This window comes from Ranitomeya variabilis, chromosome 5 (genome assembly GCF_051348905.1).
Source record: "Ranitomeya variabilis isolate aRanVar5 chromosome 5, aRanVar5.hap1, whole genome shotgun sequence".
In the NCBI taxonomy this organism is placed as follows: domain Eukaryota; kingdom Metazoa; phylum Chordata; class Amphibia; order Anura; family Dendrobatidae; genus Ranitomeya; species Ranitomeya variabilis.
Window position 1 is genome coordinate 690,280,354 of NC_135236.1, and position 14,582 is coordinate 690,294,935.

General features: G+C 46.9%; 1 protein-coding gene across 4 annotated transcripts in view; it reads right to left on the reverse strand.

The window, feature by feature from the left end:
- The window catches only part of PTPRO (protein tyrosine phosphatase receptor type O), a 555,000-nt gene that overhangs the window by 138,415 nt on the left and 402,003 nt on the right, over window positions 1-14,582 (reverse strand). For all 4 annotated transcript variants that reach the window (XR_013215987.1, XM_077267281.1, XM_077267279.1 and 1 more), the window contains one exon: window positions 271-391. Coding sequence is in view for 3 of the 4 variants with exons in the window: in XM_077267281.1 (XP_077123396.1) it covers window positions 271-391 (121 nt within the window). In the remaining variant the exon portion in view is untranslated. The remainder of the gene's footprint in view (window positions 1-270; window positions 392-14,582) is intronic.

Sequence of the window (14,582 nt, forward strand, 5' to 3'; positions counted from 1 at the left end):
TAATTTCAGTTGTTTCACACTTTTTTGTTAAGTATATAATTCTACATGTGTTAATTCATAGTTTTGATGCCTTCAGTGTGAATGTACAATGTTCATAGTCATGAAAATACAGAAAAATCTTTAAATGAGAAGGTGTGTCCAAACTTTGGGTCTGTACTATATATATATATACACTGTACAGCGGTTGGCACATGGTCACACATTGGAGCTCTTCACCTCCATTACTATTGAAGAACACCTGATGATTTCATGCCGCTGTGACAGAATTACCTCGACATCTGGAGATGTTTCCTGCGTAAGACAATGAGCGTCACCAGCAGAAGACCAATCAGCAAAATGCTCAGAATGGCCAAGAGCGAGATCACCACAACATTGGGGTTCAGCTCAGCAACTGCAGAAAGAAGAGAAAAGAAATCCACAATTACTCCATGGCGAACACCAGCTGCATATTACATCTGGATCAGACTCCTGGGATAAAGTCTCATAATGTACAGAAGGTTGAAAAAGACCAACTGTTCACATGTAGTGATCCACAGCCACGACTGGTGAACTTCGAGGCCAACAATCGTATCATATGCAGACAGGATCTTATCATGTATCTCTGTATACAGGGAGCTCCCCCTAGTGGTGGCTGCAGACAGGATCTTATCATGTATCTCTGTATACAGGGAGCTCCCCCTAGTGGTGGCTGCAGTCAGGATCTTATCATGTATCTCTGTATACAGGGAGCTCCCCCTAGTGGTGACTGCAGACAAGATCTTATCATGTATCTCTGTATACAGGGAGCTCCCCCTAGTGGTGACTGCAGATAGGATCTTATCATGTATCTCTGTATACAGGGAGCTCCCCCTAGTGATGGCTGCAGACAGGATCTTATCATGTATCTCTGTATACAGGGAGCTCCTCCTAGTGGTGGCTGCAGACAGGATCTTATCATGTATCTCTGTATACAGGGAGCTCCCCCTAGTGGTGGCTGCAGTCAGGATCTTATCATGTATCTCTGTATACAGGGAGCTCCCCCTAGTGGTGACTGCAGACAAGATCTTATCATGTATCTCTGTATACAGGGAGCTCCCCCTAGTGGTGGCTGCAGACAAGATCTTATCATGTATCTCTGTATACAGGGATCTCCCCCTAGTGGTGGCTGCAGTCAGGATCTTATCATGTATCTCTGTATACAGGGAGCTCCCCCTAGTGGTGGCTGCAGACAGGATCATATCATATATCTCTGTATACAGGGAGCTCCCCCTAGTGGTGACTGCAGACAGAATCTTATCATGTATCTCTGTATACAGGGAGCTCCCCCTAGTGGTGACTGCAGACAAGATCTTATCATGTATCTCTGTATACAGGGAGCTCCCCCTAGTGGTGACTGCAGACAGAATCTTATCATGTATCTCTGTATACAGGGAGCTCCCCCTAGTGGTGGCTGCAGACAGGATCTTATCATGTATCTCTGTATACAGGGAGCTCCCCCTAGTGGTGGCTGCGGACAGAATCTTATCATGTATCTGTAAATACAGGGAGCTCTGTTATGGTTCTCAATGGCAAGAGAACATAGCCCAGCAAACATAAGAACTAGCTCTTGGAAGGATGGAAACTAAACTGACCATGAACTAAACCTGTCGCACAGCTAACAGTAGCCGGGTAGCGTAGCCTGCGTTTTATCCCTAGACGCCCAGCGCCGGCCGGAGGACTAACTAATCCTGGCAGAGGAAAATATAGTCCTGGCTCACCTCTAGAGAAATTTCCCCGAAAGGCAGACAGAGGCCCCCCACAAATATTGGCGGTGATTTTAGATGAAATGACAAACGTAGTATGAAAATAGGTTTAGCAAAATTGAGGTCCGCTTACTAGATAGCAGGAAGACAGAAAGGGCACTTTCATGGTCAGCTGAAAACCCTATCATCACACCATCCTGAAATTACTTTAAGACTCTAGTATTAACTCATAACATCAGAGTGGCAATTTCAGATCACAAGAGCTTTCCAGACACAGAAACGAAACTACAGCTGTGACCTGGAACAAAATGCAAAAACAAACAAGGACTAAAGTCCAACTTAGCTGGGAGTTGTCTAGCAGCAGGAACATGCACAGAAAGGCTTCTGATTACAATGGTGACCGGCATGGAAGTGACAGAGGAGCAAGGCTAAATAGCGACTCCCACATCCTGATGGAAACAGGTGAACAGAGAGGATGATGCACACCAGTTCAATTCCACCAGTGGCCACCGGGGGAGCCCAAAATCCAATTTCACAACAGTACCCCCCCCTCAAGGAGGGGGCACCGAACCCTCACCAGAACCACCAGGGCGATCAGGATGAGCCCTATGAAAGGCACGGACCAAATCGGAGGCATGAACATCAGAGGCAGTCACCCAAGAATTATCCTCCTGACCGTATCCCTTCCATTTGACCAGATACTGGAGTTTCCGTCTGGAAACACGGGAGTCCAAGATTTTTTCCACAACGTACTCCAACTCGCCCTCAACCAACACCGGAGCAGGAGGCTCAACGGAAGGCACAACCGGTACCTCATACCTGCGCAATAATGACCGATGAAAAACATTATGAATAGAAAAAGATGCAGGGAGGTCCAAACGGAAGGACACAGGGTTAAGAATCTCCAATATCTTGTACGGGCCGATGAACCGAGGCTTAAACTTGGGAGAAGAAACCCTCATAGGGACAAAACGAGAAGACAACCACACCAAGTCCCCAACACAAAGCCGAGGACCAACCCGACGCCGGCGGTTGGCAAAAAGCTGAGTCTTCTCCTGGGACAACTTCAAATTGTCCACTACCTGCCCCCAAATCTGATGCAACCTCTCCACCACAGCATCCACTCCAGGACAATCCGAAGATTCCACCTGACCAGAAGAAAATCGAGGATGAAACCCCGAATTACAGAAAAAGGGAGACACCAAGGTGGCAGAGCTGGCCCGATTATTGAGGGCAAACTCCGCTAAAGGCAAAAAAGCAACCCAATCATCCTGATCTGCAGACACAAAACACCTCAAATATGTCTCCAAGGTCTGATTCGTCCGCTCGGTCTGGCCATTAGTCTGAGGATGGAAAGCAGACGAGAAAGACAAATCTATGCCCATCCTAGCACAGAATGCTCGCCAAAATCTAGACACGAATTGGGTACCTCTGTCAGAAACGATATTCTCCGGAATACCATGCAAACGGACCACATTTTGAAAAAACAGAGGAACCAACTCGGAAGAAGAAGGCAACTTAGGCAGGGGAACCAAATGGACCATCTTAGAGAAACGATCACACACCACCCAGATGACAGACATCTTATGAGAAACAGGAAGATCCGAAATAAAATCCATCGAGATGTGCGTCCAGGGCCTCTTCGGGATAGGCAAGGGCAACAACAATCCACTAGCCCGAGAACAACAAGGCTTGGCCCGAGCACAAACGTCACAAGACTGCACGAAGCCTCGCACATCTCGAGACAGGGAAGGCCACCAGAAGGACCTTGCCACCAAATCCCTGGTACCAAAGATTCCAGGATGACCTGCCAACGCAGAAGAATGAACCTCAGAAATGACTTTACTGGTCCAATCATCAGGAACAAACAGTCTACCAGGTGGGCAACGATCAGGTCTATCCGCCTGAAACTCCTGCAAGGCCCGCCGCAGGTCTGGAGAAACGGCAGACAATATCACTCCATCCTTAAGGATACCTGTAGGTTCAGAATTACCAGGGGAGTCAGGCTCAAAACTCCTAGAAAGGGCATCCGCCTTAACATTCTTAGAACCCGGCAGGTAGGACACCACAAAATTAAACCGAGAGAAAAACAACGACCAGCGCGCCTGTCTAGGATTCAGGCGTCTGGCGGACTCAAGATAAATTAGATTTTTGTGGTCAGTCAATACCACCACCTGATGTCTAGCCCCCTCAAGCCAATGACGCCACTCCTCAAAAGCCCACTTCATGGCCAAAAGCTCCCGATTCCCAACATCATAATTCCGCTCGGCGGGCGAAAATTTACGCGAGAAAAAAGCACAAGGTCTCATCACGGAGCAATCGGAACTTCTCTGCGACAAAACCGCCCCAGCTCCGATTTCAGAAGCGTCGACCTCAACCTGAAAAGGAAGAGCAACATCAGGCTGACGCAACACAGGGGCGGAAGAAAAGCGGCGCTTAAGCTCCCGAAAGGCCTCCACAGCAGCAGGGGACCAATCAGCAACATCAGCACCCTTCTTAGTCAAATCAGTCAATGGTTTAACAACATCAGAAAAACCAGCAATAAATCGACGATAAAAGTTAGCAAAGCCCAAAAATTTCTGAAGACTCTTAAGAGAAGAGGGTTGCGTCCAATCACAAATAGCCTGAACCTTGACAGGATCCATCTCGATGGAAGAGGGGGAAAAAATATATCCCAAAAAGGAAATCTTTTGAACCCCAAAAACGCACTTAGAACCCTTCACACACAAGGAATTAGACCGCAAAACCTGAAAAACCCTCCTGACCTGCTGGACATGAGAGTCCCAGTCATCCGAAAAAAATCAAAATATCATCCAGATACACAATCATAAATTTATCCAAATAATCACGAAAAATGTCATGCATAAAGGACTGAAAGACTGAAGGGGCATTTGAAAGACCAAAAGGCATCACCAAATACTCAAAGTGGCCCTCGGGCGTATTAAATGCGATTTTCCACTCATCCCCCTGCTTAATTCGCACCAAATTATACGCCCCACGGAGATCTATCTTAGAGAACCACTTGGCCCCCTTTATGCGAGCAAACAAATCAGTCAGCAGTGGCAACGGATATTGATATTTAACCGTGATTTTATTCAAAAGCCGATAATCAATGCACGGCCTCAAAGAGCCATCTTTCTTAGCCACAAAGAAAAAACCGGCTCCTAAGGGAGATGACGAAGGACGAATATGTCCCTTTTCCAAGGACTCCTTTATATATTCTCGCATAGCAGCATGTTCAGGCACAGACAGATTAAATAAACGACCCTTAGGGTATTTACTACCCGGAATCAAATCTATGGCACAATCGCACTCCCGGTGCGGAGGTAATGAACCAAGCTTAGGTTCTTCAAAAACGTCACGATATTCAGTCAAGAATTCAGGAATCTCAGAGGGAATAGATGATAAAATGGAAACCACAGGTACGTCCCCATGCGTCCCCTTACATCCCCAGCTTAACACAGACATAGCTTTCCAGTCAAGGACTGGGTTATGAAATTGCAGCCATGGCAATCCAAGCACCAACACATCATGTAGGTTATACAGCACAAGAAAGCGAATAATCTCCTGGTGATCCGGATTAATCCGCATAGTTACTTGTGTCCAGTATTGTGGTTTATTGCTAGCCAATGGGGTGGAGTCAATCCCCTTCAGGGGTATAGGAGTTTCAAGAGGCTCCAAATCATACCCACAGCGTTTGGCAAAGGACCAATCCATAAGACTCAAAGCGGCGCCAGAGTCGACATAGGCATCCGCGGTAATAGATGATAAAGAACAAATCAGGGTCACAGATAGAATAAACTTAGACTGTAAAGTGCCAATTGAAACAGACTTATCCAGCTTCTTAGTACGCTTAGAGCATGCTGATATAACATGAGTTGAATCACCGCAATAGAAGCACAACCCATTTTTTCGTCTAAAATTCTGCCGTTCACTTCTGGACAGAATTCTATCACATTGCATATTCTCTGGCGTCTTCTCAGTAGACACCGCCAAATGGTGCACAGGTTTGCGCTCCCGCAGACGCCTATCGATCTGGATAGCCATTGTCATGGACTCATTCAGACCCGCAGGCACAGGGAACCCCACCATAACATCCTTAATGGCATCAGAGAGACCCTCTCTGAAATTCGCCGCCAGGGCGCACTCATTCCACTGAGTAAGCACAGCCCATTTACGGAATTTCTGGCAGTATATTTCAGCTTCGTCTTGCCCCTGAGATAGGGACATCAAGGCCTTTTCCGCCTGAAGTTCTAACTGAGGTTCCTCATAAAGCAACCCCAAGGCCAGAAAAAACGCATCCACATTGAGCAACGCAGGATCCCCTGGAGCCAATGCAAAAGCCCAATCCTGAGGGTCGCCCCGGAGCAAGGAAATCACAATCCTGACCTGCTGAGCAGGATCTCCAGCAGAGCGAGATTTCAGGGACAAAAACAACTTGCAATTATTTTTGAAATTTTGAAAGCAAGATCTATTCCCCGAGAAAAATTCAGGCAAAGGAATTCTAGGTTCAGATATAGGAACATGAACAACAAAATCTTGTAAATTTTGAACTTTCGTGGTGAGATTATTCAAACCTGCAGCTAAACTCTGAATATCCATTTTAAACAGGTGAACACAGAGCCATTCCAGGATTAGAAGGAGAGAGAGAGAGAAAGGCTGCAATATAGGCAGACTTGCAAGAGATTCAATTACAAGCACACTCAGAACTGAAGGAAAAAAAAAAAAAAAAATCTTCAGCAGACTTCTCTTTTCTCTCCTTTCTCTGTCAATTAATTTAACCCTTTGTGGCCGGTCAAACTGTTATGGTTCTCAATGGCAAGAGAACATAGCCCAGCAAACATAAGAACTAGCTCTTGGAAGGATGGAAACTAAACTGACCATGAACTAAACCTGTCGCACAGCTAACAGTAGCCGGGTAGCGTAGCCTGCGTTTTATCCCTAGACGCCCAGCGCCGGCCGGAGGACTAACTAATCCTGGCAGAGGAAAATATAGTCCTGGCTCACCTCTAGAGAAATTTCCCCGAAAGGCAGACAGAGGCCCCCCACAAATATTGGCGGTGATTTTAGATGAAATGACAAACGTAGTATGAAAATAGGTTTAGCAAAATTGAGGTCCGCTTACTAGATAGCAGGAAGACAGAAAGGGCACTTTCATGGTCAGCTGAAAACCCTATCATCACACCATCCTGAAATTACTTTAAGACTCTAGTATTAACTCATAACATCAGAGTGGCAATTTCAGATCACAAGAGCTTTCCAGACACAGAAACGAAACTACAGCTGTGAACTGGAACAAAATGCAAAAACAAACAAGGACTAAAGTCCAACTTAGCTGGGAGTTGTCTAGCAGCAGGAACATGCACAGAAAGGCTTCTGATTACAATGGTGACCGGCATGGAAGTGACAGAGGAGCAAGGCTAAATAGCGACTCCCACATCCTGATGGAAACAGGTGAACAGAGAGGATGATTCACACCAGTTCAATTCCACCAGTGGCCACCGGGGGAGCCCAAAATCCAATTTCACAACAGAGCTCCCCCTAGTGGTGACTGCAGACAGGATCTTATCATGTATCTCTGTATACAGGGAGCTCCCCCTAGTGGTGGCTGCAGACAGGATCTTATCATGTATCTCTGTATACAGGGAGCTCCCCCTAGTGGTGTCTGCAGACAGAATCTTATCATGTATCTCTGTATACAGGGAGCTCCCCCTAGTGGTGACTGCAGACAGGATCTTATCATGTATCTCTGTATACAGGGAGCTCCCCCTAGTGGTGACTGCAGACAGGATGTTATCATGTATCTCTGTATACAGGGCGCTCCCCCTAGTGATGGCTGCAGACAGGATCTTATCATGTATCTCTGTATACAGGGAGCTCCCCCTAGTGGTGTCTGCAGACAGAATCTTATCATGTATCTCTGTATACAGGGAGCTCCCCCTAGTGGTGACTGCAGACAGGATCTTATCATGTATCTCTGTATACAGGGAGCTCCCCCTAGTGGTGACTGCAGACAGGATCTTATCATGTATCTCTGTATACAGGGAGCTCCCCCTAGTGGTGTCTGCAGACAGAATCTTATCATGTATCTCTGTATACAGGGAGCTCCCCCTAGTGGTGGCTGCGGACAGAATCTTATCATGTATCTGTATATACAGGGAGCTCCCCCTAGTGGTGACTGCAGACAGGATCTTATCATGTATCTCTGTATACAGGGAGCTCCCCCTAGTGGTGGCTGCAGACAGGATCTTATCATGTATCTCTGTATACAGGGAGCTCCCCCTAGTGGTGACTGCAGACAGGATCTTATCATGTATCTCTGTATACAGGGAGCTCCCCCTAGTGGTGACTGCAGACAGGATGTTATCATGTATCTCTGTATACAGGGAGCTCCCCCTAGTGATGGCTGCAGACAGGATCTTATCATGTATCTCTGTATACAGGGAGCTCCCCCTAGTGGTGGCTGCAGACTGGATCTTATCATGTATCTCTGTATACAGGGAGCTCCCCCTAGTGGTGACTGCAGATAGGATCTTATCATGTATCTCTGTATACAGGGAGCTCCCCCTAGTGGTGACTGTAGACAGGATCTTATCATGTATCTCTGTATACAGGGAGCTCCCCCTAGTGGTGGCTGCAGACAGGATCTTATCATGTATCTCTGTATACAGGGAGCTCCCCCTAGTGATGGCTGCAGACAGGATCTTATCATGTATCTCTGTATACAGGGAGCTCCTCCTAGTGGTGGCTGCAGACAGGATCTTATCATGTATCTCTGTATACAGGGAGCTCCCCCTAGTGATGGCTGCAGACAGGATCTTATCATGTATCTCTGTATACAGGGAGCTCCCCCTAGTGGTGGCTGCGGACAGAATCTTATCATGTATCTGTATATACAGGGAGCTCCCCCTAGTGGTGACTGCAGACAGGATCTTATCATGTATCTCTGTATACAGGGAGCTCCCCCTAGTGGTGGCTGCAGACATGATCTTATCATGTATCTCTGTATACAGGGAGCTCCCCCTAGTGGTGACTGCAGACAGGATCTTATCATGTATCTCTGTATACAGGGAGCTTCCCCTAGTGGTGACTGCAGACAGGTTCTTATCATGTACCTCTGTATACAGGGAGCTCCCCCTAGTGGTGGCTGCAGACAGGATCTTATCATGTATCTCTGTATACAGGGAGCTCCCCCTAGTGGTGACTGCAGACAGGATCTTATCATGTATCTCTGTATACAGGGAGCTCCCCCTAGTGGTGACTGCAGACAGGATGTTATCATGTATCTCTGTATACAGGGAGCTCCCCCTAGTGATGGCTGCAGACAGGATCTTATCATGTATCTCTGTATACAGGGAGCTCCCCCTAGTGGTGACTGCAGACAGGATCTTATCATGTATCTCTGTATACAGGGAGCTCCCCCTAGTGGTGACTGCAGACAGGATCTTATCATGTATCTCTGTATACAGGGAGCTCCCCCTAGTGGTGACTGCAGACAGGATCTTATCATGTATCTCTGTATACAGGGAGCTCCCCCTAGTGGTGACTGCAGACAGGATCTTATCATGTATCTCTGTATACAGGGAGCTCCCCCTAGTGGTGGATGCAGACAGGATCTTATCATGTATCTCTGTATACAGGGAGCTCCCCCTAGTGGTGGCTGCGGACAGAATCTTATCATGTATCTGTATATACAGGGAGCTCCCCCTAGTGGTGGCTGCAGACAGGATCTTATCATGTATCTCTGTATACAGGGAGCTCCCCCTAGTGGTGGCTGCGGACAGAATCTTATCATGTATCTGTATATACAGGGAGCTCCCCCTAGTGGTGACTGCAGACAGGATCTTATCATGTATCTCTGTATGCAGGGAGCTCCCCCTAGTGGTGTCTGCAGACAGAATCTTATCATGTATCTCTGTATACAGGGAGCTCCCCCTAGTGGTGGCTGCGGACAGAATCTTATCATGTATCTGTATATACAGGGAGCTCCCCCTAGTGGTGACTGCAGACAGGATCTTATCATGTATCTCTGTATACAGGGAGCTCCCCCTAGTGGTGACTGCAGACAGGATGTTATCATGTATCTCTGTATACAGGGAGCTCCCCCTAGTGATGGCTGCAGACAGGATCTTATAATGTATCTCTGTATACAGGGAGCTCCTCCTAGTGGTGGCTGCAGACAGGATCTTATCATGTATCTCTGTATACAGGGAGCTCCTCCTAGTGGTGGCTGCAGACAGGATCTTATCATGTATCTCTGTATACAGGGAGCTCCCCCTAGTGGTGACTGCAGACAGGATGTTATCATGTATCTCTGTATACAGGGAGCTCCCCCTAGTGATGGCTGCAGACAGGATCTTATAATGTATCTCTGTATACAGGGAGCTCCTCCTAGTGGTGGCTGCAGACAGGATCTTATCATGTATCTCTGTATACAGGGAGCTCCTCCTAGTGGTGGCTGCAGACAGGATCTTATCATGTATCTCTGTATACAGTGAGCTCCCCCTAGTGGTGACTGCAGACAGGATCTTATCATGTAGCTCTGTATACAGGGAGCTCCCCCTAGTGGTGGCTGCAGGCAGGATCTTATCATGTATCTCTGTATACAGGGAGCTCCCCCTAGTGGTGACTGCAGACAGGATCTTATCATGTATCTCTGTATACAGGGAGCTCCCCCTAGTGGTGACTGCAGACAGGATCTTATCATGTATCTCTGTATACAGGGAGCTCCTCCTAGTGGTGGCTGCAGACAGGATCTTATCATGTATCTCTGTATACAGTGAGCTCCCCCTAGTGGTGACTGCAGACAGGATCTTATCATGTAGCTCTGTATACAGGGAGCTCCCCCTAGTGGTGGCTGCAGGCAGGATCTTATCATGTATCTCTGTATACAGGGAGCTCCCCCTAGTGGTGACTGCAGACAGGATCTTATCATGTATCTCTGTATACAGGGAGCTCCCCCTAGTGGTGACTGCAGACAGGATGTTATCATGTATCTCTGTATACAGGGAGCTCCCCCTAGTGATGGCTGCAGACAGGATCTTATCATGTATCTCTGTATACAGGGAGCTCCTCCTAGTGGTGGCTGCAGACAGGATCTTATCATGTATCTCTGTATACAGGGAGCTCCCCCTAGTGGTGGCTGCAGACAGGATCTTATCATGTATCTCTGTATACAGGGAGCTCCCCCTAGTGGTGACTGCAGATAGGACCTTATCATGTATCTCTGTATACAGGGAGCTCCCCCTAGTGATGGCTGCAGACAGGATCTTATCATGTATCTCTGTATACAGGGAGCTCCTCCTAGTGGTGGCTGCAGACAGGATCTTATCATGTATCTCTGTATACAGGGAGCTCCCCCTAGTGGTGACTGCAGATAGGATCTTATCATGTATCTCTGTATACAGGGAGCTCCCCCTAGTGGTGACTGCAGACAGGATCTTATCATGTATCTCTGTATACAGGGAGCTCCCCCTAGTGGTGACTGCAGATAGGATCTTATCATGTATCTCTGTATACAGGGAGCTCCCCCTAGTGGTGACTGCAGACAGGATCTTATCATGTATCTCTGTATACAGGGAGCTCCCCCTAGTGGTGGCTGCGGACAGAATCTTATCATGTATCTGTATATACAGGGAGCTCCCCCTAGTGGTGACTGCAGACAGGATCTTATCATGTATGTTGTGAATTAGACTTTTTGGCTCCCTCTTGTGGTCACTAGTGGTTTGACTCTGGGATTGTCTTTTTTCTGTTTGGCACTCACCTGGGTCGTTAGTCCAGGGGTGTCGCTATATTAACTTCCTGGATCCTTTGTCCAGTGCCTGGCATCGTTGTAATCAGATCCTTCTGTTGCTCCTGTCTGCTGGTCCTGGCTCTTGCAAAATTAAGCTAAGTCTTGCTTCTTTGTTTTTTGAGTTACTTGCTTTGCTACTATTTTTGTCCAGCTTGTACTAAATGTGATTTCTGACCTTGCTGGAAGCTCTAGGGGGCTGGTGTTCTCCCCCCGGCCGTTAGACGGTTCGGGGGTTCTTGAATATCCAGCGTGGATATTTTAATAGGGTTTTTGCTGACCATATAAGTCATCTTACTATATTCTGCTATTAGCTAGTGGGCCTCTCTTTGCTAAATACCTAGCTCATTCTTATGTTTGTCTTTTTCCTCTTACCTCACCGTTATTATTTGTTGGGGGCTTGTATCCAACTTTTGGGGTCTTTTCTCTGGAGGCAAGAAAGGTCTTTCTTTTCCCTTCTAGGGTTAGTTAGTTCTCCGGCTGGCGTGAGACGTCTAGAACCAACGTAGGCACGTTCCCCGGCTACTTCTATTTGTGGTGCTAGGATTAGATATATGGTCAGCCCAGTTACCACTGCCCTATGAGCTGGTTTTTTGTGTTTGCAGACTTGGTATTGATTCCTGAGACCCTCTGCCATTGGGGTCATAACAGTATGCCAGGCCCACATTGAATGTTTAATGCATTGCAGAAGTGGGATATAAGAAAGGAAATTCTGAATTTTTTTTTTTTTTCCTCTCTTCCTCCCCTTTACCTCTGAGTGGCTTGAGCTTGCTGCAGACATGAATGTCCAGACCTTGATTACAAGTGTGGACCAGCTTGCTGCTCGTGTGCAGAGCATACAAGATTTTGTTACCAGTAGTCCTATGTCTGAACCTAAAATACCTATTCCTGAACTGTTTTCTGGAGATCGATTTAAGTTTAGGAATTTCAGGAATAATTGTAAATTGTTTCTATCTCTGAGACCCCGTTCATCTGGAGATTCAGCTCAGCAAGTTAAAATTGTTATCTCTTTCTTACGGGGCGACCCTCAGGATTGGGCTTTCTCGCTAGCGCCAGGAGATCCGGCATTGGCAAATATTGATGCGTTTTTTCTGGCGCTCGGATTGCTTTACGAGGAACCCAATCTTGAGGTTCAGGCAGAAAAAGCCTTGCTGGCTATTTCTCAGGGCCAGGATGAAGCTGAAGTGTATTGCCAAAAATTTCGGAAATGGTCCGTGCTTACTCAGTGGAATGAGTGTGCTCTGGCCGCAAACTTCAGAAATGGCCTTTCTGAAGCCATTAAGAATGTGATGGTGGGTTTCTCCGTTCCTACAAGTCTGAATGATTCCATGGCGCTGGCTATTCAAATTGACCGGCGTTTGCGGGAGCGCAAAACCGCTAATCCTCTGGTGGTGTTGTCTAAACAAACACCTGATTTGATGCAATGTGATAGAATTCAGACCAGAAATGAGCGGAAAAATCATAGACGTCAGAATGGGTTGTGTTTTTACTGTGGTGATTCTACACATGTTATATCAGCATGCTCTAAACGCCTAACAAGGGTTGTTAGTCCTGTCGCCATTGGTAATTTGCAACCTAAATTTATTTTGTCTGTGACTTTAATTTGCTCATTGTCCTCTTACCCTGTTATGGCGTTTGTGGATTCAGGTGCTGCCCTGAGTCTTATGGATCTGTCATTTGCCAAGCGCTGTGGTTTTGTTCTTGAGCCGTTGGTTAATCCTATCCCTCTGAGGGGTATTGATGCTACGCCATTGGCGGAAAATAAACCGCAGTTTTGGACACAGGTAACCATGTGCATGACTCCTGAACATCGGGAGGTGAATCGTTTTCTTGTTCTGCATAAAATGCATGATTTGGTCGTTTTGGGTTTGCCATGGTTACAGACCCACAATCCAGTCTTGGATTGGAAGGCAATGTCTGTGTCAAGTTGGGGCTGTCAGGGTATTCATGGTGATTCCCCGCCGGTGTCTATTGCTTCCTCTACTCCTTCGGAAGTTCCTGAGTATTTGTCTGATTATCAGGATGTGTTCAGCGAGTCCAGGTCCAGTGTTCTGCCTCCTCATAGGGACTGTGACTGCGCTATAGATTTGATTCCAGGTAGCAAATTTCCTAAGGGAAGACTATTTAATCTGTCTGTACCTGAGCATACTGCAACGCGTTCGTATATCAAGGAATCTCTGGAGAAGGGGCATATCCGTCCTTCCTCTTCCCCTCTTGGTGCGGGATTCTTTTTTGTGGCCAAGAAGGACGGATCTTTGAGACCTTGTATTGACTATCGGCTTTTGAATAAAATCACTGTTAAATTTCAGTATCCTTTGCCTCTGTTGTCAGACTTGTTTGCCCGAATTAAAGGTGCCAAGTGGTTCACCAAGATAGATCTTCGTGGTGCGTACAACCTTGTGCGCATTAAGCGAGATGAATGGAAGACAGCATTTAATACGCCCGAAGGTCATTTTGAGTACTTGGTGATGCCTTTTGGGCTCTCTAATGCTCCTTCAGTGTTTCAGTCCTTTATGCATGATATTTTCCGGAAGTATCTGGATAAATTTATGATCGTTTATCTGGATGATATTGTGGTTTTTTCTGATGACTGGGACTCGCATGTAGAGCAGGTCAGGATGGTGTTTCAGGTTTTGCGTGAGAATGCTTTATTTGTTAAGGGCTCAAAGTGTCTCTTTGGAGTACAGAAGGTTCCCTTTTTGGGGTTTATTTTTTCCCCTTCTGCGGTGGAGATGGACCCAGTCAAGGTCCGTGCTATTCATGATTGGACTCAACCCACGTCAGTTAAGAGTCTTCAGAAGTTCTTGGGTTTTGCTAACTTCTACCGTCGTTTTATTGCTAATTTTTCTAGCATTGCTAAACCTTTGACGGATATGACCAAGAAAGGTTCTGATGTTGCTAACTGGGCTCCTGCAGCCGTGGAGGCTTTCCAGGAGTTGAAGCGCCGGTTTACTTCGGCGCCTGTTTTGTGCCAGCCTGATGTCTCACTTCCCTTTCAGGTTGAAGTGGATGCTTCTGAGATTGGGGCAGGGGCCGTTTTGTCACAGAGAGGCCCTGGTTGCTCTGTGATG